At 41.2% G+C, this 22260-nt stretch overlaps 1 protein-coding gene and 1 long non-coding RNA gene across 4 annotated transcripts in view; one reads left to right on the top strand and one right to left on the bottom strand.

Moving 5' to 3' along the window:
• Positions 1–22260, bottom strand: part of ZDHHC2 (zDHHC palmitoyltransferase 2) — a 60515-nt gene that overhangs the window by 29345 nt on the left and 8910 nt on the right. For 2 of the 3 annotated variants that reach the window (XM_084759676.1, XM_084759677.1), the window contains exons 2-3: positions 4141–4167; positions 2824–2918 (exon numbers count right to left, since the gene is read on the bottom strand). In XM_084759676.1, the coding sequence (XP_084615802.1) occupies positions 2824–2918; positions 4141–4167 (122 nt within the window). Of the gene's footprint in view, positions 1–2823; positions 2919–4140; positions 4168–22260 lie in introns of those variants that run through there. The other variant, XM_084759678.1, reaches the window with a different exon arrangement.
• Positions 19063–22260, top strand: part of LOC311584942 — a 753214-nt gene continuing 750016 nt past the window's right edge. The window contains exon 1 of the long non-coding RNA XR_014775044.1: positions 19063–19109. This is a non-coding gene — a long non-coding RNA (uncharacterized lncRNA). The remainder of the gene's footprint in view (positions 19110–22260) is intronic.

Below are 22260 nucleotides of genomic sequence, written 5' to 3'. Positions count from 1 at the left end.
TCCTGAGCAAGATACTGCAAATATGTAAGAAAGGGGTGATGATGTTGCTCAGAGTGGTGGCAAGAGACGACATGAGTTCACACTGTAGGCATCGGCTAAAGTTATATCATGACGCTTAAATTGCTAATCTGATCTGGGATTGGGGAGGAAGGCTAGTCGAGGATGACTCTAATGCTTTTGGCCTGAAGAGTGGCGGATGTAACTGGCATTGCTGAGATGGAAGCACTTTAATAATATGATTAGAAAATGGAGTAGGAGATCCAGATGTTTTCAGGTACATTGAATTTGAAATTTTTGTCAGATGTCAGAGAGATAATTATTGATGTGTCTGGAGTTCAGGAGGATGGCCTGGGCTAACGTATTCATTTGAGAATTATACCAATGGAATACTACCTAAAGTTATAAAATTACACAGGATCCCTAATGCAGATACATAAAAAATAAGTCCAGAAATTGAAGTTTTGGATAATTCCTAAGAATTTCAGGAGGAGCTGGAGAGATGGCTCAGAGCTTAAGAGCACTGGCTGCTCTTCCAGAGGTCCTGAGTTCAATTCCCAGCAACCACAAGGTGGCTCACAACCATCTATAAGGAGATCTTCTGCCCTCTTCTGGCCTGAAGGCATACACATTAGCAGAATACTGTATAAATGATAAATAAATAGATCTTTAAAAAACAATTTCAGGAGATAACTGCTACTGGAGTAGATGCAAACTCCTAAGAGAAAGAATATTATATTTTATTATTATCAGGAATCTATACAAGTTAATCTTAGAAGAACATAAAGCAGCAGAAAGTCAGACTCAGACAAGGATAACTATTGCCAGACAAGGGAGAAAGAATTTTCCCTGTGGGGGTATGTGCCGTCACAGAACAGACACATGCAGCAGACAAAAGTGCTAAGGTTTCCCTTGGATGGAACACTCCATTTCAAGGTGGAAGATGAAATTTTGCAGGGTTCTGGGAAGCGGGTATTCGTAAGCCTTAAATACCATGAAGACTATAGTGTGTCAGACTATGGAGATGGCACAGATGCTAAGATGGGGGGACAAAAAGACAGAAGTAGAGGGTGGAGAGGAATTGGGGAGAAGCAGAGACACAGAGAGGGACAGAAAGACAGAGACAGAAAGATGGAGAGAGATATAGAAACAGAGAGGCACACACAGAGAGAGACAGAGACAGACACCAGAATCCTGGCCTGCATTATCAGATGGATGGCAGAGACATTTACTAATATAAGTACCAGGCACGGTACTTAGTGAAGGACACGTCCTTAGTGAAGGACGAAATGGCGATCTCTGTTTTATAGTTCATATTTAAGGTGTCAGTGCACGGATCAAGGTGGAGCGTTTGACAGACACATGTATGTTAGGCTCTCAGAAGAAATCAGAACTGGGAATAGATGTGAAAAGTTGTCAATGCAGAGGTGGTTGGTAATCCTCCTGAACAGGTGAGATCACTCACTTAGTTCATTGAACTCAGGATTTTCTATCAGACCTACACAAAGGCCAAGACACTGTGAGAGAGATTATAATAACGTGAATATTGTATGAAGAAGGAAAAAACACACAGAAAAGGAAAAAAAAGTGGAGAATCAAAAACAAAGGATGGTCTGTGGAAGACTATAGTCGACACACACCATTATTTCTGTGCAAATATATGTGGTTTGGGTTTTAGCACCATTTTCCAGGCCAAAAGCATAGTTTTTGATAACAGACTTAATTTCAAACTGATTGCTCTAGGGAACAATTTATCATGATGTCTTTTCTTTTTTATGCTATGCTATGTACAACAAGGTTTGTTACATTTCAACAAACACACGTTAGAGCAAATGCCAAGAACACAAAAGTGTGTAAAATACCATTTCTTGCTCTTAAATCATTTAACCAAATGAGAGACTCAGGGATGAGCAGAACAATATATTTTAAAATGCAAATCTAAAAATAACTTTTTAAATGCAAATCTAAGTTAGCCACATACTACTACTTGAAACCTTTGTGGCAGATTACTAGCTGCTCCCCAATAACCACTCCTGCCTCTAGTGGCTGACATGACCACTGAGGATAACAATTACATTTTCAGCCTTCCATGTGAGATATGGCCCCATAATGAAGTCATCTAAATGCAAGTGGAAATGGAATCAGCAACTTGAAGAAAATGTCACTGAAGGGAAAGGGCGCCGCTTTCCTACTGTCTGTGGCCTGCTGGCTATCACATATTCATGATGTCCGAATCAGCCAAGAAGTGGCCCATGGACTCAAAATATGTGACATAACAATCAGATAGAAGGAGCCTGGGTACATAAAAGCTGTGTACTGCCTATGCATATCTTGAATACAGAAAGCATTAAACCATCTCTTGTTGTTTCGGGTGACTGACAAACACCTAATGTGTGTTTACTATAGTAATTAGTGTATAAATGCTCCAAATAGTTTATCTATATATCTATCTACCTATCTATCACTGATCTCTAACTGGTCCATCTGGGTCTACCTATCTACTTATCTATCTATCTATCTATCTATCTATCTATCTATCTATCTATCACCTATCTCACTGATCCATCTGGCTGCTTGACATTAAAGTAAAAAGGAATGCATAGAAGATTTGATAGAAAAAAATAGAAAAAAAAAGACGATTTGATATCAGATACAAAAGTAAAGATCTAGTGAAAATTCCAGTGTTTGTACAGATTTTTTAAAATCCAAAAACATTACTGTATTCAATACATTTGAAACAACTTATGAAAATAAGGAAATTCATTTTCAGAAATTAATATTGCAGATTGCTATATGTAGGTTAATTTTACTATTGCTTTAACCTACCTCTTTTGAAGGATTCATGGGCAATGTAAAAATGGTTTTCCAGTATGACCAGACGAACATTGCAAAAAGTAGATGATAAGCCATGAGGCACACAACTAAAATGGGAAAAACAGAATCATCATTGTAATATGCAAAATTTTACTCAAATCATGGTATTCACAAAATATTCAATAATGATAAACTGTAAAATATTATTTATATCATATTCAAATAAGCACAAATCTTTGAATAACAGCCTAAAGTCAGGAGGATTTTTTTAAATATCTCTGAATGTACCATTATATCTATATCCACAAATAGAACCCCCCCATCTGTACATCTCTTCACAAACTGGCTAATTAGACCTTTCCTAGGTTGTAAAAATAGGGCGGTTACATAAGAGTAAACACAATATTAACCAAGTGCTCAGACGTTCTGGCTTTATGAACTTTGCTTAAGAGAGGCGGAGAAAGCAGTTCCCATCAGAGAAGCTGTTTGCCTGTTTGCTTAGCTCTCGTTGACACTGGTGGCTCTCTCGGCTATGATGACAGCGTGTAAACAGGGACCATCTGGATGAAGTGATTTCTGCCCGTGGGGGTTCTACTGCTTGCTTTACTACACAGGACAACCGTTAAGAAAAGCATCCTGGGTACTTTTTGTAGAGAATATAAACACACTTTGGATGTTCTTTTAAAGGCTTCAAGTACTACATGGCTTTAAAATTGGAATTCCAGACTACTGATAATAATTCTGTCTGAATAATGTATTAGCACAAACAGTTGCAGAAAATGAACCAATTCGGAATACAGCCATGTTTGAGGGCTGGGGTGGTGGTAGAACAGAAGTGAAGTCCATTTCTAGTGTGCACCAGGCCCCTACTCCTCATGGAAACCAAATAAATACGTAAGCAGGATCTGACATGTTTGATATCTTAAAATCTCACTAGCAATTTTTAATTTTTCTAAGGAATTATGATATTTGTACCTGTGGATCACTTACAGTTTGGATTATCTAGTATGGAACTTAAATTGACACAACATTACTAGTGGCAGAATTTCATAAACTCTGTAAATAGAAGAGTAGTTACAGAGTAGCAGGCGAAGCTGAGACAGTAGATTGCTCACGTCCTGGTATTGTGGAGCTATAAAGACCTTGGAAACGATGATGGCCGTTACAGGGTTCTTTGCCAAACGTGGGACAGAATTTAGTTTGGGAACTTGGAGAAATGATGTGTCATTTACTCTACCATATTACCATATTGTCAAGGAATATTCTCTTCATCCCAACCAAATACAATGAATACAGGTTGTTATATCTGCAATTATAACAGTATTTTACCTTGTTCACCAATGTTTTCCATGGACACTAGAAATAGAAAAGATAGGGCACAGGTTATATGAAGTTTATGTAAACAAAGGGTTCTGAAGACAAAAAGACACAAAAATGGATCAATAACTTGTCTTCCCTTCAAATCAGTATTCCTTAAATATTTTTTCAGCTTTCTGGAGAGGAGGGGCAAGCATTGTGGGTCAAGGGTCGAGAGGTGGGGCTGGCAGCTTCAGCCAGCAGTGCGGCAATGGTGCCCCTCACCCAGCAAAGCAGTGTTACCAAGCATGAGCCTGTGGGCCTCTGTAGATGATTAGCTTACTGGCCTTCAGCTACAGAGTTCACATGAAAATGGTGTCCTCCAGGCCCAATGCATTTCCTGAGCTACTTATTGGTCTTTATGAATGAGCAACCATATAGTCACGCCTCCACGAAGAACCACATGTCCGTGCTTACAGCACACATACTTCACATCCTAAGAGCAGAAGTTCTCATGCCCATGGCCCTGACTGCTCCTCCAGCAACACTGAGGCCCAGACAAGGCATGAGGAACCACTATCCCTCAGGGGCTTCCTCTGGAGACAGCAGTTGGGTGAGGACAAGCCACTGACTATCTGAAACAGGCTGGAGCAAAAAAACCTGCAATCAGTAATTCACACAATTTCTTGACCCCTTGTGCAGTTTGTTTTGCTGTGATTGGCCTGTGTTGGTAATGATGTCTTTCAGAGTTTGGGTCTTTCTCAGTTGTACCAAGGGAAGGCTGTATTTCTCATAATATATATATTCTGTTCAATTTTCATTACTCTTGAATGAAACGTCATGTGGCAGATTTTTTTGCAGTATCTGATGAAACCCTCCTCTTTGCTAAATATTCCTCTCTCCTCCCCCTCCCCCCATTTCTCCCTCTTTCCCCCTCCTCCTTTCCCTCCCTGCATCTCCCAGTCTCTCCCCCTCTCTCCCTCCCCCCTTTCTTTCTTTTTCCAAGACAGGGTTTCTCTGTGTAGCCCTGGCTGTCCTGGACTCCCTTTGTAGACCAGGCTGGCCTTGAACTCACAGAAATCCGCCTGCCTCTGCCTTCCAGAGTGCTGGGATTACAGGGCATCACTGGGCCCTGCTCTCTCAAGTATTTTTAGAAGCAGCTATAGAGAATAACCTCTTACATTGCTGAATAGCTCTAAGAATGAAAACATAGCATGTTGGAATTTGCTTCTGCGTGGCTTTGAACTGTGGCACCTAGATTCCATTTTGTAACAGTCAATAAAACCTAAACGACCAGACCTCACATAGTTAACATTATTTTGTGCCTTTAAACACTTCTCTCAGGTCAAATGTCTCCTCTCCATCTCTACCACCTACTTCAGAGATCCAGTGAGAAAATGATCTCTGCCTACCGCTAATTTGTTCACAAGCATGCAAGACAAAGCCATTTGTGAGCTGAATGTCATGGTGCCTATCTGGCTCATACTGGACATAACAAAAGACAGCTCAGGAAATTGCTTGCCTGGGAAGCATGGACACTTGGATTCAATCCCCAATGTTCACATTAAAAAATACAGGTATGCACTTGTAAATGCAGTGCTGGGAGGCAGAGATGGGTTTGAAAGATTAAGGTATACAGCCAATGAAGAATAGTATTAGAGGTTATCCTCTGGCCTCTACATGTACATGCACACACATGCACATGCACCTGCACACACATGAATGGACACCTACCCACTCCTACAAAAAGCACACACACACACACACACCTGCACGCACGTGCGCACACACATACACACACCACATGGAAAAATGGTTCCTACGTTCTCAAACCTTCCATGTAAGTTTGTTTACAAATGAAAGTCTAGCCAGTTCCCTATCCGAGACTCCCTGAAGGAGCTTATCTGACAGCATAGGAAAGATTCAAGACTTAGCTTATCCTCTGTGTCTGAGGAGACTACCACACCCACCCACGCATTTTTCTATATGCCCAGACTTCTCTGCCTTCCCAAGGGCTCAAAACTGATTGTAACCCTTTCCTATCTTCCAATATAACTGAACAAAAACAATATAAAAGCAATTTGGATCCATATGTGTATACTGCTGAGCAACCATTTCAGAGGTGCTGGGCTGTAAAGAGAAAAGACTTGCTACCCCATGACTGCAGTGGTCAGAAACTGAACATGGTAGAACAAAGAGACATCAAAGAGACATTCAGAAAAATAAGTACAGCTCATGTGAAGTTTCTGTCCTGGAGCAGCACTCCATTAAGTAGATAACGAGTATTATTAATTACATTATTAACTTCACACACAGAAGTCAGTCATACGTTTTTTAAAAAGCTAACTCTTTTTTTTTTTTTTTTTTTGCCAGCCATGGCTTGTACACCACCACCCACTCTAAATGTGCTTCAAAATCTACAAATGTTCTTTTATAATTAGCCATGTTATATGTAGAGCCACATTTACAGCAAATTATTTCAGTAACATTTATACAATGTAACAGTCTCCAAAAGCCGGGTTCAATTATACTAACATTATAGAGCTATCAAATTCCTTACAGCCATGAGTCTTTTTAATTTAGTCACCATGATAGGCCGAAGGAAAGGACTACTGTCTTAAAGGTGGGTCTCTCCGCATTGGGGGTGGCAGAGGCAGGAGGATAGACAGTTCAGGGTTAGTCTGGGCAGCATAGTGAGACTCTGTGTTAGAGTGTCGCACTGGTAAGGCAGATGCCTAGCATGTGCAGGCCCTAGTTCAATCCCCAGCACCAAAACAAAGAAACAAAGAAACGAAAAAGGTGTTTTAGTATTAACTTCCCTTATTACTAGTGAGGGTTAGTATTTTTTAAAAATATATAAACATGGGTTTTCCTTATATATTCTTGGTGAATTGTGACTTTCTTTCTTTCTTTTTTTTGGTTTTTCAAGACAAGGTTTCTCTGTGTAGCTTTGGCTGTACTAGACTCACTTTGTAGACCAGGCTGGCCTCGAACTCACAGCGATCCACCAGTCTCTGCCTCCCAAGTGCTAGGATTAAAGGTGTGCTCCACCACGCCCGGCTGAATTGTGACTTTCTTAATGGCCCACTTATCTTTTATTTATTGAGATCCTCTTGTATGCTCTGGACAGTAATCCTATATCTGTTTCACATATACTACAAATAAAGTTGTATGTAACCGTTTCAAATGATAAAACACCACTGATTAAACATCAATACTCAGACTTAGGGACCACACTTCATTTTATTTTTTATGAAAGAAATGAATGTCCTCCCCAGAACATTTAACAGATAATTCCATTAGTGCCTCATATTTTGATAACTAAAGTTTAATGGCAGAGCCATAAAAATTTTAAATGTCCTTTCTCATTGTGTAAAACATGTTATTTTCCAGTATAGCTTTTTGTTTCGATGTTCAAACAGGGTTTCTCTGTATAGCCTTCCATGGAACTTACTCTGTAGGCCAAGCTGGCCTCGAACTCAGAGATCCATCTGTCTCTGCCTCCTGAGTGCTGAGGATAAAGGCATATGCCACCACCAGGCCACTGGTATAGCTAATTAAGAAAATGTCACTCTTTGGCTTTGAACATTTTTTTAATCGTATGTATGTGCACAAGTAGAATATATGGGAAACATAAATTAATTTTTTGAAAATTTGACTGGTAATCAAGTATAATTTGGTTACTTATATCAGCATAAGAATTAAATAGTGGGGCTGGGAGAGATGGAGTAGAGAGGTTAAGGATGCGTTCTTTGTCTAGTTCCTCACACCTACAATCAGGAACCCACAAAGCAGCCCAATTGCTAAAGCTGTTGTTACTGGTAAATCAACAACAGAACACTCCTTTTTTGACAAACTGAGCACAAATCCATAGAGCTTAGGAAGAGCTAGTGTTGGAGGGAAACGGCTGATCCTGAAGCAACTTCCTGTCTTCATGGTTGTCAGAAGCCAGGTTGACTTTTCTGTCTTACAGGACTAGATACTTGTCTTCCTCCCTCTTTAGAGAGGCCTTGCCTTCCCTCTGGAAAATAACACAGGTAGGGAACACAGAAAAGAGTCTCTCTCTCTCTCTCTCTCTCTCTCTCTCTCTCTCTCTCTCTCTCTCTCTCTCTCCCTCCCTCCCTCCCCTTTTCCCTCCCTCCCTCTTCCCTCCCTCCCCCCCTCTCTCTCTGAGAATGGGGAAATAGAAGGATCCAGAGGGTCCTAGAAACCTACAAGAACATTATGATGGGCAGATCTGGGCCCAAGGGTCCTGCTCAAACTATGGCACCAGCCAAGGACAATACGTGCAGTAAACTTTGAACCCCTACCCAGATCTAGCCAATGGACAGGACATTCTCCACAATTGAGTGGAGAGTGGGGACTGACTTTCACACGATCTTTGGTGCCTCATATTTGACCATGTCCCCTGGATGGGGAGGCCTGGTGGCACTCAGAGGAAGGATAGCAGGCTACCAAGAAGAGACTTGATACCCTATGAGCATATAAAGGGGGAGGAGGTCCTCCTCAGTTCCAGACATAGGGGAGGGGAGTAGGGGGAAAGCGGGAGGGAGGGAGGAATTGAGATATAATATGAATAAATTAATAAAATATTAAAAAAAGATAGGAGTGCTTTGTCAATTACTAGCTGTATTTCTTCATTGTTCTATGAGGACATAGTAAAGGCAACCACTTCCTTGAGTTATTCATACAAGTAAAAGAGAGACTTAACATTTCTCATATTCTGCTTCAATACAACATTTAATGGGATTTAACGTAGTGGCTCCTTCCGTTCGTCTGGATCTGGCGGGGCAGATATCCACTTAGTGAAGAATCCATTCTAATATGATACAATAAAACCCAAAGTTTTTCTCAACTGCATGAAGTTCTAAACTACAAGTCAGATAATTTCTGAGCCAGAACCAATCCCTGCATGGATGTTTATCACTGCATCAAGCTAATCTGTTTCTGTTACTGAGTAAACTCCTTTTTTCCTTTAATGAAGACTGCCAGCAACTGTGTGCATTTTAATAGTGGGCTTTAAAAGACCATGATAAAATTACCTAGAAGATACTTGGAGGAGGTTTTCCAGGAGTCAGTTAGGAGTGTGATTTTTAAAGAGACCAAACTAAAATCCTAACACTGGCCCCTCCTCAAAAGCCCTGGGACTGACACTGGGACAAGACACAGGACACCTGGATTCTAGTCCAGTCCTCCTATAAATGTCACTGGGATCACAGTATGTAGCTGACCCATGCTTTGTGAAGTTAATGATACAAGAAAATAATATTGTGTCACAAGCCAAAACCCATGTTAAAACCCAATAGTTATTTTTGGAAGATGTATTACAAATATGTTCAGTATTATTTAATAATATAATTAAATAATATTTTATTAAAACACAAAAGCCATATTAAAACTTACTAGTTACTTTTGGAAGATATAATATAAATATGTTCAGCATTACTATTCAATTCATTAAAATTTTTATTTTATTTTAAAATTTGTGACTGTGTGTTCAAGTGCATGTGTGTGCATAAACTACGGAAGCCAGAAGATGGCCCTGGATTACACATACTTATTTACCAGAAACTACAACAGTAAAATTGTACTTGTCTTTAACACAAGTAATGAGACAAAACCACACTTTAAGTCTTGATGAGACACTTATTATGATACTTGTGAGAGTGTTTCCTAAAAGTGAGAAGGTTTATTTTGGATCTAACAGTTTAACTTAATAAACACAGACTCATTTTTTTTTTTAACGTGCTAAAAAGACTACTAAATCCTGTATCCTCCTCAGATAAGACAAATATAATTTACTTTTTGGGGGGAGGTTGGTGGAGGTGGCAGGTAAGAGCACTGTTACACTAAAATGTTTATTAAACATATGCTGTAGTAACACTGTGGACCACATTCAAAATGCATTTGTCTAATTTTATTTTAAATGAGTAGAATTTCTTCTTGGCCCATGGCCTACAATTATCTATTTTGCTCCACAGACTTTCACTCCTCTACTATGTCTCCAGCACTTAAAACTCTTCCCTGGCTGATTGTGGTACAGGCATCACAGCCCTTCGTTGGCACGGGTGGGACGCAGGAGAGCAGGAACAACACATGTTCACCACAGTTACTCAACTGTTCCTGTGTGCCAAGAGCAAAACCACGCCTTCCAGGAATGGCACCTTAGACCCCATCCGGCGGCAAGGCTAGGAGTTTGGATACCAGACTGCCCACACTTCGTAGACTTGCTTCCTGTCTCAAACTGCCATTGCAGTGTCTTTGTTTTTGTTTGCTTGTCTTTTTTTTTTTTTTTTTTTTAGCATTTTTACAAGGAAACTGAATTTTAGCAATTATATCTGTATCATTCCCTCTATTACTACCGTCCTGTTATTCCTTTGTTCACTCCCATTAGTCTTTCGTAGCTAATTTCCCACTGTCATCACTTTTGTTGAAGTCCCCCATGGCCTCTCCCTACTGCTAATTCTTTACGCTCAAATAACCCTAGCAGATCTAATTATGCTCATTCTGAGAAAGTTTGTCAAACTGACTGTGAGGTTTTCGTGGATAAATCCAGCCAGTGGAAGCCTCTTATAGCAGAACCCTTTGTCCTTTGCACTACTTTTTAAGAGGCTCGGGTTCATCTTTAATGTATTAAAGATCAAACCTGGCATTGCCTCAGGACCACTGTAGTGCCAGACCTAAGAGACACCTGCCATTCCTACAATTATTTCCAGTTTAATTCTAACTACAGCTCTCCCTTCCTACTGTGTTAAAATATTTTCCTAAAACATATCTACTTCCACATTGATCTTTTTTATTGGAGTTAACTTTGGGTCCAAGCACATACTAACATGCACCCTATGTTATCCTCAGCTCTGTTTACCTTTTTTGTGGTCTTTATAAAGCTTTCCTGAGTGGTCCTCATAAGCCATGGTGATTTTAAGAACAACTCCAGAGCCCTCCTTCCTCTCCATCCTCTGTTTTCCTTCTTTTAATACACAACGCTTCGACCCTGGACCTTCTGAAGAGCACTGCCACTCTCCTCAAAAGCCCTTTGACTAGCATTTTAATAAGTCACAGGAAGCCTGGACTCTAGTCTCGTTCCTCCATACATGTTACCATGATCACCATATGTGGTGGTTTGAATAGGTTTGGTCCCCATCAACTCATATGTTTGAATGCTTGGCCCACAGGGTGTGGCACTATTAGGAGGTGTGGCCTCATTAAAGTAGAGGTGGGCTTTGAGGTCTCCTGGTGCTCAAGCTCCGACGCCGAGGGGTGAATGCTCTCTTCCTGGCTGCCTGCAGATCAGGATGAAGAACTCTGGGCCTCTCAAGCACCATGTGAGCTGCACACAGCCATGCTTCCCGCCATGGTGATAACGGACTGAGCCTCTGAAACTCTAATCCAGCTCCAATGAGATGTTTTCCTTCATAAGAGTTGCCGTGGTCACGGTGTCTCTTTATAGCAATGAAACCAGAAGACACCATACACAGCTAAGCCGGGCTATAATTTTGTTGTTTAAGCAAACAGTTGTACTTTATCTTGAAGAGTCCTCCTTCTCAAAAACTAAACTATTATCTTTTAATGTTTTCTGGAAAAGAAAAAAAAACTGACTTAAAAACCTAGGTCAAAGGTGATCCTAAGAATTAGGTTGTCATTGGATTCATGTAGGAATCTGATCTGTGAATGACAGGGTAGTTGTTTCAGAGTAGAAACCAAGGGGAAGGATGAGGCTTCACTAGCAATAGAACTTAAACTCCAAGTACACGGCTTCACACCTGGGTTACCATGGGAGCCAGTTCCCACTTACATACGTACGTTACATACATCCCTGACACTCTGTGCCCCACACAGCTTTAAAAAAAAAATGCCACCTGTCAATTAAAAGACAAACAAACCAACCACATTTTCCCACTAAAAAGTAAGCTAATGATGCTATCATCTCCCTAAAAACCAGTCCAAGACTTGTGCTGCATTTAAAAGAAAACCACCATGTCCTTATATCATCCTTGAGGTCACAGGTGACCAGGATGTGGCCTACCTCTCCTTTAAAAATCACAGCTTTGCACCCGTCACCCTGTCTCCGAGGCCACTGCGCTTGTTTCTAGAACACAGGCTGGACTGTGTTTTTTTGAATCTGAAAAGCTCATCTGACACCAGCCCTGTGCTCTTTACTGTCCCTTCCGTTCCTCCGCTTCACTCTTTACTTTTCTTTCTGGTTTCTCTCCTGGGTTGCTCACTGAGATTCACATCCTGGCTCTTCAGCTTCACTGACATTTTATCTTAGCTAGATCTTTTTTCCTTCCTTCTTTGTTTCTTTCTTTGTTTCTTTGTTTCTTTCTTATCTATGTTTCTTTCCAAACACCCAGCTCATCTCTCAGGACTGTTCAGAGAATTAAATTATAAGAAACAAGAGCACTTAGCACAGAACCTGGCGTGTATTAGGGGCTCTTAGTTGAATGTGGATAACGACATGGCCAGGAAAAACGAGGAGTAGTGTTCTCTGGTGCAGTGCTAGGGGCTGTACACACAAGCACAGCCAGCAGCACAGTAAATTTGTACTTTGATGTGGGCTCAATGCTGCTGTAGAGGGGAATGGGGAATCCTTCCTGCTAGATTGGGGCAAGGGCTTTTAAGGCAAACATGAGAAGAAAATGTAACAAATCACATTTCACCTTGGGCAAGGATACAAAACAAGCTAAGTCAGGGAAGAGGGCAGGCTTTTTCTGAATGTCACATTATGTTGCCTTGCTGAGTCTGCCCTCTCCCGACATTCCCCCAGGAGCTGAGATTACAGGAGTCTGCCCACATGCCCAGCTTGGTGAGGGGTCACATATTTCATTACCCTACCCTTCTCTTCCTCCTGCCTTTCCCCTCTGCTTCAGCCAAACAATGGCACGTGGTTACTTTATCAGAGATGTCATAACAAAGTCCCAGTCTTGGGGTCCTTAAACAAAGGTGGCAAGAAAAATAAGAGCAAGATGTTGGTGAGGTTAGTGGCCTACCACCTCTCTCTTTGGGTTACAGTGGCCATCTCCTCTCCTTGTCTTTAGGTCGCCTTCCCTCTGTTACAGCTTTCAAATGTCCCTTTCTTATATGGACACCACACATAATGGATTAGATGGTACCCCAGTGACTTCATTTTGGCTTAATTTAATCTCTTTAAAGACTCTATCTGCAAACACAGTCACATTACTGGTACCCTGAAATTTGAAAAGCTAACCTAAGACTTTTGGATGGAAACATTATAGCTTACAGTGTCCTCCAAAACCAGAGGTTACTTTGAAGAGAACAAAGGTTGGATGATGATGATGAGAGGGAATCTGGAAGTACTGAGGGTCAGATGATAATGGTTATACCAAATGATTTTAAAAAGAAACATTTGGGGAGCGGGGGTGGAGAGATGGCTCAGTGGCTAAGAAAACCGTCTGATCTTCCAAAGTTCTTGAGTTCAATTCTCAGCAACTACATGGTGGCTCATAGCCATGCATAATGAGATCTGGTGCCCTCTTCTGGCCTGAAGCTGTACATGCAGGCAAAATACGGTATATGTAATAAATAAATCTGTATAAAAAAGAAACATTTGTTGAATGCTTACTATCTGCAGGGAATTTAACCTAAAATCTTAAAAGTTCATCTCATTTATACTTTATAGTAATCTGTGAGGAGGGTCATATTATAGTTTTAAAGACTTTCAAGCTGGGCAGTGTGGCACACACCTTTAATGCCAGCACTTGGGAGGTAGAGGTAGGCGGATCTCTGTGAGTTCGAAGTCAGCCTGGTCTACAGAGTGAGTCTAGGACAGCTAGAGCTGTTACACAGAGAAACCCTGTCTTGAAAAACCAGAAAGAAAAGAAAAAAAAAACACCTCAGACTTTCTTCCAGAAATAGGATAACTTTTTAACACCATGCAGATTATATGCAGTTGACATGTAATTATGTGCCTATTGACCCAAACATCTCTCAAAGATGTCTCATGGCCTCCTGGGACCTGTGACATCTGGTGTCTACTAGCCATGCACCCCGCTAGGCTTCCTGGTCCTAGGTAGGTCCCTTCTGTGATTGCTTCCAATGTCAGTGACCTTCATTCTGACAATGTTTGATATCACTTTGGTTACTTCTGGAGGAAGTGTCAGCAAGCAGGTGATAAAAATTCCTCTACCACCCCTTACCACCCTCCTCTTAATCCTGCTTAAGCCATCTAGGAATAGACATTATGAACTTTAGCTACAGTTAAATTATTCCAATAACCTTATTTATGGTCACAGTGTGACTTTACATTTTCCAGAGTGAATAAGAGCCAAGTTGCTAAGGCAAGACTGGGTTGGTGGTGACAGAAAACCAGGGGTGTCCTAACCTTTAGCCTCACCAATGCAGAGGAAAAAGGAATTTAAGCTGGCACATTTTGAGGGTCCATCCCTGCTTGGATAAGCTGCTAGTAAGGGGTACAGAACATGAGGCTACCCTGACTTAGATTCTCTAGTTCTCACATTTGTGAAAATATTAAAACCCAGTACTGCTTGGTGTGGTGGCACACGCCTGTAATCTCAGCACTCAGGGAGACAGAGGCAGGTGGATCTCTGTGAGTTCCAGGCCAGCCTGGCCTACAAACAGAGTCCAGGACAGCCAAGGCTACACAGAGAAACCTTGTCTCAGAAAAACAAACAAACAAGAAAGAAAAAGGATGGAAGGAAGGAAGGAAGGAAGGAAGGAAGGAAGGAAGAAAAAAATGTAGAACTGTTTCTTTCCTGCACCTATAGCAGGAAAAGTCTCCTTTTTTTTTTTTTTTTAAATCACAGACTCAGCTTAAGATCTGCCTCCTTTAAACATTTTAACTGCACAATGCAGTAGTGTTAGGTCTAAGCACAGAAACAGACAACAGATTCCTGGAGCCATCCAAGATGTCTGAAAACTACATCTTGATGAGTGCAGTCCGCTATTCTTCTCTTCTTCCAGGTCCTGGAAACCACTAAACATTCAACTCAGTCTTTCTCTAAGTTTGGCCGTTTTGCATCCTTACAGTCAGTGGAATAAGTATACCTCCCGCACCGCCACCATGACTAACTCATCTCACTCAGCACAGTGTTCTCCGGGTCCATCCACGCCACTGCTGCACAGGGCAGATTTATCATCCTCACTTGGCAATGTGCTGGTCACCTGATTGCTCTAAGTATCTATGTAGCTCCATTTTAGGTTAACACTAGAAACACATTCACTGCACTTAAATCATTAAGAATGGATTTTTCCCAGTTTATTGTTCTGAGAAGGAAGAAAAAAAAAGAGTATGTGATGGCTCACTGACACTTTATTTATAAATAAAAAAAGGTGATTCCCAATTACTGGCTAATGAGTACTTTAGAAAAATGGGGAAATTGAATCTCTAGGCTAGTCTCTTGATGTTAGTATTCTGGTTTTACTCAATGGAAGCCAATAGCCAAGACGGACAAGATTAGGGGCCAGCAATCCTGCTCAGTTGGTAAAAGCACTTTCCTCAGAGTCTGATCCCTTGGACACATGTAATAAAATGACATGCTCAAAAGTTGTCCTCTGACCTCCATCCACACACTGTGACACATGCACACACATACACATGCACACACACAATAAATAATGAATTGTATACAAAATACAAGATTCCCAATGCCAGCAAGCTGTGCAGACTTGAGTGTGGGTACAGTTTATTTATACTGCGTACAGTGGCAGGGCCCTCCATTTTCCACACATGGCTACAACTCAACATCAAGTTGACATGATCATGGAACCTTTTCAAGTCAAATCCTCTTCCTTCTCACCTTCAAATGTTGTTCCTTAAGGAAAACCAGAGGGGCCATGAGAAATTTCTTCGAACCATGGACAATACAGTGGATGCTGGACTCTCACCAGTTCTAGCTGGTTCCCATGTAGTAAGCTATCCACTACCAAAGGGAAGGTCAAGAAGAATCCTGGGACGTTTTCATCATTAGAACCAAAATTTTATAACTGGAAAGACCAGGCTACTGGCATTGCTCAGTATACTCACTCATCATCTGCTTGCCTGTGCTTACATAGACATATCGTCTTAGTTACTTTTCATTGCTGTCATAATATCCCATGACCAAGACAACTTATAGAAGAGTTTATTATAGTTTCAGAGGGTGAGTCTGTGACCAACATAGCATCAGGCCATGAGGCACAGGACTGACATGTAGCTTGATACACAAGAAGGCAGCATAGAGAGAGTAATTGGGAATGGCATGTGCTTTTGAAACCTCAGAGCCTGCCCCCAGCAACACACTTCCTCCAACAAAGCCACACCTCCAAATCCTCCTTAAATAGTTCTACCAACTGGGAACCAAATAGTCAAAACATGAGCATATGGGGTCCATTCTTATTCAAACCATTACGTATATATTGCTATCAAAATTTCTGCTTCTATTTTAATTATCACTTTTGAAGTGTATATTAACAAAACCAATTTTTGTCATTTAAAAAACTGTCATTACATCAGTCTTTCATTATCTGGTATGGTGATAATTATGGAGGACAAAATACACTTTGTCTTTTTTCTCACTATCAAACATTATTTATTTTATACATCAAGATAAACAAACAAATAATGCTTATTCAAGGAAACACACAACTTCCTAAAATAACCCCCACTCCAAGTTATTAGCCTCCAGACAGAGTATCTATGACCAAAGAATACACGCAACATAATTTTAAAATTAAGCCACTATTTCTAGGTTCGCAGGAGTCACTTGACACTTAGGCAGCACTTTACAGCTCTCCAGAGAAAGGAACTACACAAGGCTGTCATTCTAGCTGCTGTGTTCACAGTACTCGCTGGAACAGAATTTACAAGGCTGCCCTTGGAGAGATAAAGTGGGATGTAAAACAACGCTAGACCTGCTGCAGTTACAGCACTGGGTCACAGCCTCTGCTGAGCTTCAAGGGAACCAGGCATTAGCTAGCTCTTCAGTGCTGGACCACTGGGAATCTTCATCACCTTTGGAAACGTCCCTGTCAAATGGCCACAAAGTCCTTACATATCCTCTCTTTTGTGGGGCCCCAGCTTGCATTATGTATGATCTTCCTTTGGGTCTGGCTTCCATGACACAATGTCTGTCCCTTCTCAGTTATAGCAGACTGTGCCCCTACTCTGTGAATCTGTTTCCCTACAGCATTACCGCGGTCTGCCTGGCAGTTACTGCTGTAAACAACGAACATTCACTTGAAGTCAGAGCAGATTTCGCATCCATCAAATGCAGCTCACAGACGAAAGCCTGGGATTCCTACAGCAGAACCGGGCAATGTTACCCAAAAGTGCCAGGTTACATACTGGGTCTGTCCCTTAATATAAGTGGCAAGTTATAACACTGTTTTAAGGAAGGCAGTCATCAATACTTGAGCTGAATTTCTTTTCTTTGCTCAATGTGAGGGCTCATCTCACTTCCTGCTGGGATAGATCTTCATTTTGGGTTTCTAGAGCCATTCCCCCTCATCTCCAGCCCACAAGCACTATAGAAAGTCTGTCATTCATTCCTGAATCACGCTCAGGTTGTGGCGCAGGATCTGGGTCATAATTAATGTCTATATTATTAATTCAAGTGCATTGATTGCCACACTGCTCTCCACCAACTTGTGTTTACCCACTGTCACAGTAAAGCCAGCAGCAATTAAATTTTCTCCCTTGGGGATGCCTGGTGGCTGACATTTTCATGAGCGCATACAACTCAGTAACAAAGGCTTCCCCATGGCTGAGCTGGGACTAGTCAATCATCCTGAATATAAACTTGCTCCTGCATCATGAAAGGGCTGGCTAGGAAGATGCTGACACATCTCTTGGGAGCCCCTAGAAACTTTTACACTTGGACAACTATTATAAACACCTTAGGGATAATTTTCCACCAAAATTGCCTTCTTTGGAAAACTCATACAGTGATCTCTTAAAAAGTAACAGAGAGTGGCCATACTATTAAGGAATTCTATTCCTAGATAGCGCAAAAGAATTTAGACCAAGAATGCAAACAGGTGTTTGTACACACTGCTGATGGCAGCATTATTCACAATAGCTAAAATAAAACAACTCAAATACCCACTGACAAACAGAATGTGGTATGCATATTATCCAGTGTTTAAAAATGAAAGTCAGCCAAATGTTACAACACGGATGAGCTTTGAAGACATCACACTACTGACACCAACCAGGAAAAGGTCAAATATCACATGTTTTCTTTCAGAGGAGGTCCCTAGAATGGTCAGACTCGGGGTCAGAAAGGTGGATGGTGATTTCCAAGGGTGGGGCTGTTATTGTTTAACTTGCAAATTTATCCTAGAGAGAGAAGATGATTACGGGTAAAGCAATTCGAAGGCACTTAGCACTGAACTGTACACGTAGGAATGGTTGAAATAGTGGATTTTGCGTTATGCTTTACCACAGTAAGAACAAACCTCACCCACTCCAGCGTCTGTTCTCAACCACAAATACATTAATACTGAACTCTAGCAGAATTGTTCTCTCTTAGCCTGGGAAGCAATCCCAGAGCGATAAGCAGAGAAACACAGCCAGGCCTCTCCCCGGGTGAGGTGGCTCATTCATGAGTCTGCCCTGGGTCCTCAGGGCCTGAGAATCAAAAGCATGCCCCAGCAAAGCAGCAAGCCCCACTTCCCTGTGACCTTTTCCAGTCAATAGGAAATAAATTATGCTCAGCACATTCTTAAGAAGGTTGGGGTAAGGAAAGGAAGGAACTGAAACATGTTTTGGAAAGTCATTTTCAAAATCTAAAGTGAATAACAATTTCAGTATTTTAAAGGGTAGATGTAGTTATCTGAGAACTACAAAAATGAACAAGGGGGTATCTGTATAATGCTGACTCAGACTGTGCCCTTCCTGCAAATAAATTTTATTTTATTTTTTAAAATATATTTTATTAATTTATTCTTGTTACAACTCAATGGTTATCCCATCCCTTGTATCCTCCCATTCCTCCCCTCCCTCCCATTTTCCCCTTATTCCTCTCCCCTATGACTGTGACTGAGTGGGACCTCCTCCCCCTGTATATGCTCATAAGGTATCAAATCTTTTCTTGGTAGCCTGCTATCCTTCCTCTGAGTGCCACCAGGCATTTTATTTTATAGTGACCACCTCTATAGGTATATTGGTTCTTGTAACTTAGTCTGAATTGTAATTACTATTACATATAAATGTTATTATACTATATTGTCCTATCAATTTTCAAATAACATCTACAGTTAATTCACCTAATTCCTTATTACACATAATTATACCCAAAGTCCAGAAGGGAAAAGTTACTTATTTGCAACCCTAAGACTATGTGCATGTAAGTAAATACCAATATAAGCTCATTTATGAACATGAGTGGCCATACAATAAAAGTTATCTTCTCCTGAAGGACTTCACATTCTTCGCTTTAAATGTTTACTGTTCTCACTGGGCTCAATTAAACAACCTTAGCTGACATAGCTCACACATTCACTCCTTCCTGAGAGCTGATGGGCCTTTTTCCTTGCAGGACCTTTTCCCTATGCACACGCCAGACATGGTCACTGCCATGCTACTTCTGTATGCTGTTCCCAGATAGTAAGAGTTGAACAATCCTGCTTTGGAGCATTTTACAGATCTTTCCCTCTGTCTGAGGGGCTTTAGTGCCTTTATGTCCTTCCATAGTACCTGAAATTGGGACTTTCCCTTTGCATTCTTAACCTTCTGGTATTTGTTGTTGTGGAGGGCGGGGGTGGAGGGAGCGGGGCAGGGTGTTGTGGTGTTGTTTTCAGACACGGTCTTAGCAAGTTGCCTAGCCTAGCCTTGATCTTTCATTCCTCCTGTATCTAATCCCAAGTGCTGAGACTACAGGCGAACGCTAATATGCCCAGCACCCAATCCTTCCTGCCCCACTTTCACTTTTTGTCAATGACACTACCGCCCTCTGACATAGACTGCGCTGTTTGGTTTTTGTCAACGTAACACAAGCCTAGCCACATCTGAAAAGAGAAATCTTTTCTTTTTAAGAGAAATCTTAGTTGAGAACATGCCTTCATTAGATTGGCCTAAACACAAGTCTCTGGGGTATGGTCTTGATTAATGATTGATGGGTGATGGCCCAGATCAGTGGAGGTGATTCTATTCCTTTGGTGGTCCTGGGAAAGCAGGCTGAGAAAGCCATGAGGCACAAGCCAGTAAGAAACACACCTCCATGGCCTCCGCTTCACTTCCTGCCTCCAGCTTCCTCCTGTCATTTCCCTCAGCGATGGACTGTTGCCAGGCAGTGTGAGCTGTAATAAACTCTGTCCTCTCCAAGTTGTTTTTTTTTTTTGGTCATCATGTTTTAGGACAGCGATAGAAATTCCAACCAAGACAGAGGCCAATCAATAGGTATTTTTGAATGAATAAATTATAGCTGTTCAAAATTTATGGGTGCTTGAAATGCATTTGATCCTTGGATTTTGAAGTTACTTATTAAAGGGTAAGTTTATGAAAACTGTAGTGATTCGATACTATCTCCCCTGCTCTGGCTAACACAGAGCTCCCAGTCCTGAATACCTTAGTTCTTAAAATGTACCTATTTCTGAAACTAATTGTATCTTGTGAAAAATGTGTCATAATGAAAGCCTTGATTAAGTCACACTGGTCGCTGCCCTTCATCTTTTCCTGTTCCCTAGACTCCCTGGAGAAGCCCTGGATAATCAGTAGTCAGGGTTAAGTACATAAATCCCTGACAGCCTTTCTTCCTAATGCATGTCACATGGGGTTGCCACTTAGTAATGAACCAGATCGCACATTAGCCTTGCAATTCAGAGCAAGCTGGTGACTATCAGTTGGAGACTGGCAACTGAATTCATTTTTTTCCCCTCTCCTATAACTGATAGCAGGCATCTCTCCTTACAGATCAGCCAACTGTTTTTTTCAGCTGCCTCTCCCACTCAAGTACCGCTGATGTGAATTGCATGGTAGACAGCCTGGAATCAAGCCATCTCTAGAAACCCAGTGAAAAGCCACTCTGCGGATGCAGCTACACAGCCCTTGGGGAATGAGATAACCCATAAGGCCCCAAAAGAGTGGGGGTCATAATCCAGGAGATCATGGATATAACCCAGGCTGGATTGTGTTATTTTAGTGTTGGGGAAAACCCTAGGTTTCAGACATGCTAAGCACACGCTCTACCACAAAACTAGGCTCCTAGGCCCTAGTCTAGGTTTTAAGTCACTTCATAACCAAAACACACTTCCAATGCAATGAAAACCCATTTTATAAAGTGCACAAGAAAGAAAAATGTTCTTTTAGCTGAATCACAAAGCATGTAAGGAACTACATGAAGTCTTCATACAAATTTTATATCTATTATAGGATGATCCTGGAGTTAATACCGATTCAAAGCTCTCAAGATTCTGTTTTAAAAGGCTTGTAACAAGGAGTTTCGCCTATTGGTTAGTGTTATTTGCTGACGGACTCCCTGAGGGTATCTTGCTCCTCTTGGTGACAACATTAGTGATGAAAGCCAGGGAGGCCATTAACAACAAGTAATTAATTGTACAGTCCACGAAGGAAAAAAAGCAAACAAACCAACCAACCAACTTCGGGACACCAGGGACAAGCATTAGCAAAGTATATAGCCCAGCCAAGTACACAGGCACTTCATTTGCACTCTTTAATGTAATCAACAGTGTATCGATAATGAGCTACCTTCAGGTGTGCAGAAAAGTGATGAGATGACAAATGCAGCCAGCGTTGACTCTTGCCTAAGAGTGTCTCTCAGACAAAACTGGATTTTGGAGGACAGGATGTTGGGAGGGAGATTATGATAAGGGGGTTCCTCAGTGGGGGTTGAAGTGGGAGATGAGGGGGGGTATATAGAACCAAGATACACTGAGTATGCGTATGAAACTTTCAAGTAGTAAACTAAAATTAAATATGGATTTTTATAGCACTTTAAAGCACCGCTTTATAAATTCAACTTAAGAGGCACAGTCAAAAATGTGGTTATAATTTTGAAAAGGGAACTGTCACGAATCACAGCTGGCTTGTTGCTATCATATGGCTTTTTGAGAAATTAAAAGCAGTGGGGGTGTGATAGCACACACTTTAATCCCAGGATTCGGGAGGCTGAGGAAGGAGCAAAGGCCCTTAGGCCGGGCTCACTTACAAGTGCTTTGATACTTTTTATGTGTAGA

This window comes from Acomys minous (assembly GCF_964271855.1).
Source record: "Acomys minous genome assembly, chromosome: 15".
Taxonomy (NCBI): Eukaryota; Metazoa; Chordata; class Mammalia; order Rodentia; family Muridae; genus Acomys; species Acomys minous.
Note: the sequence above shows the minus strand (reverse complement) of the source record. Positions and strands in the feature narration are given on the sequence as shown.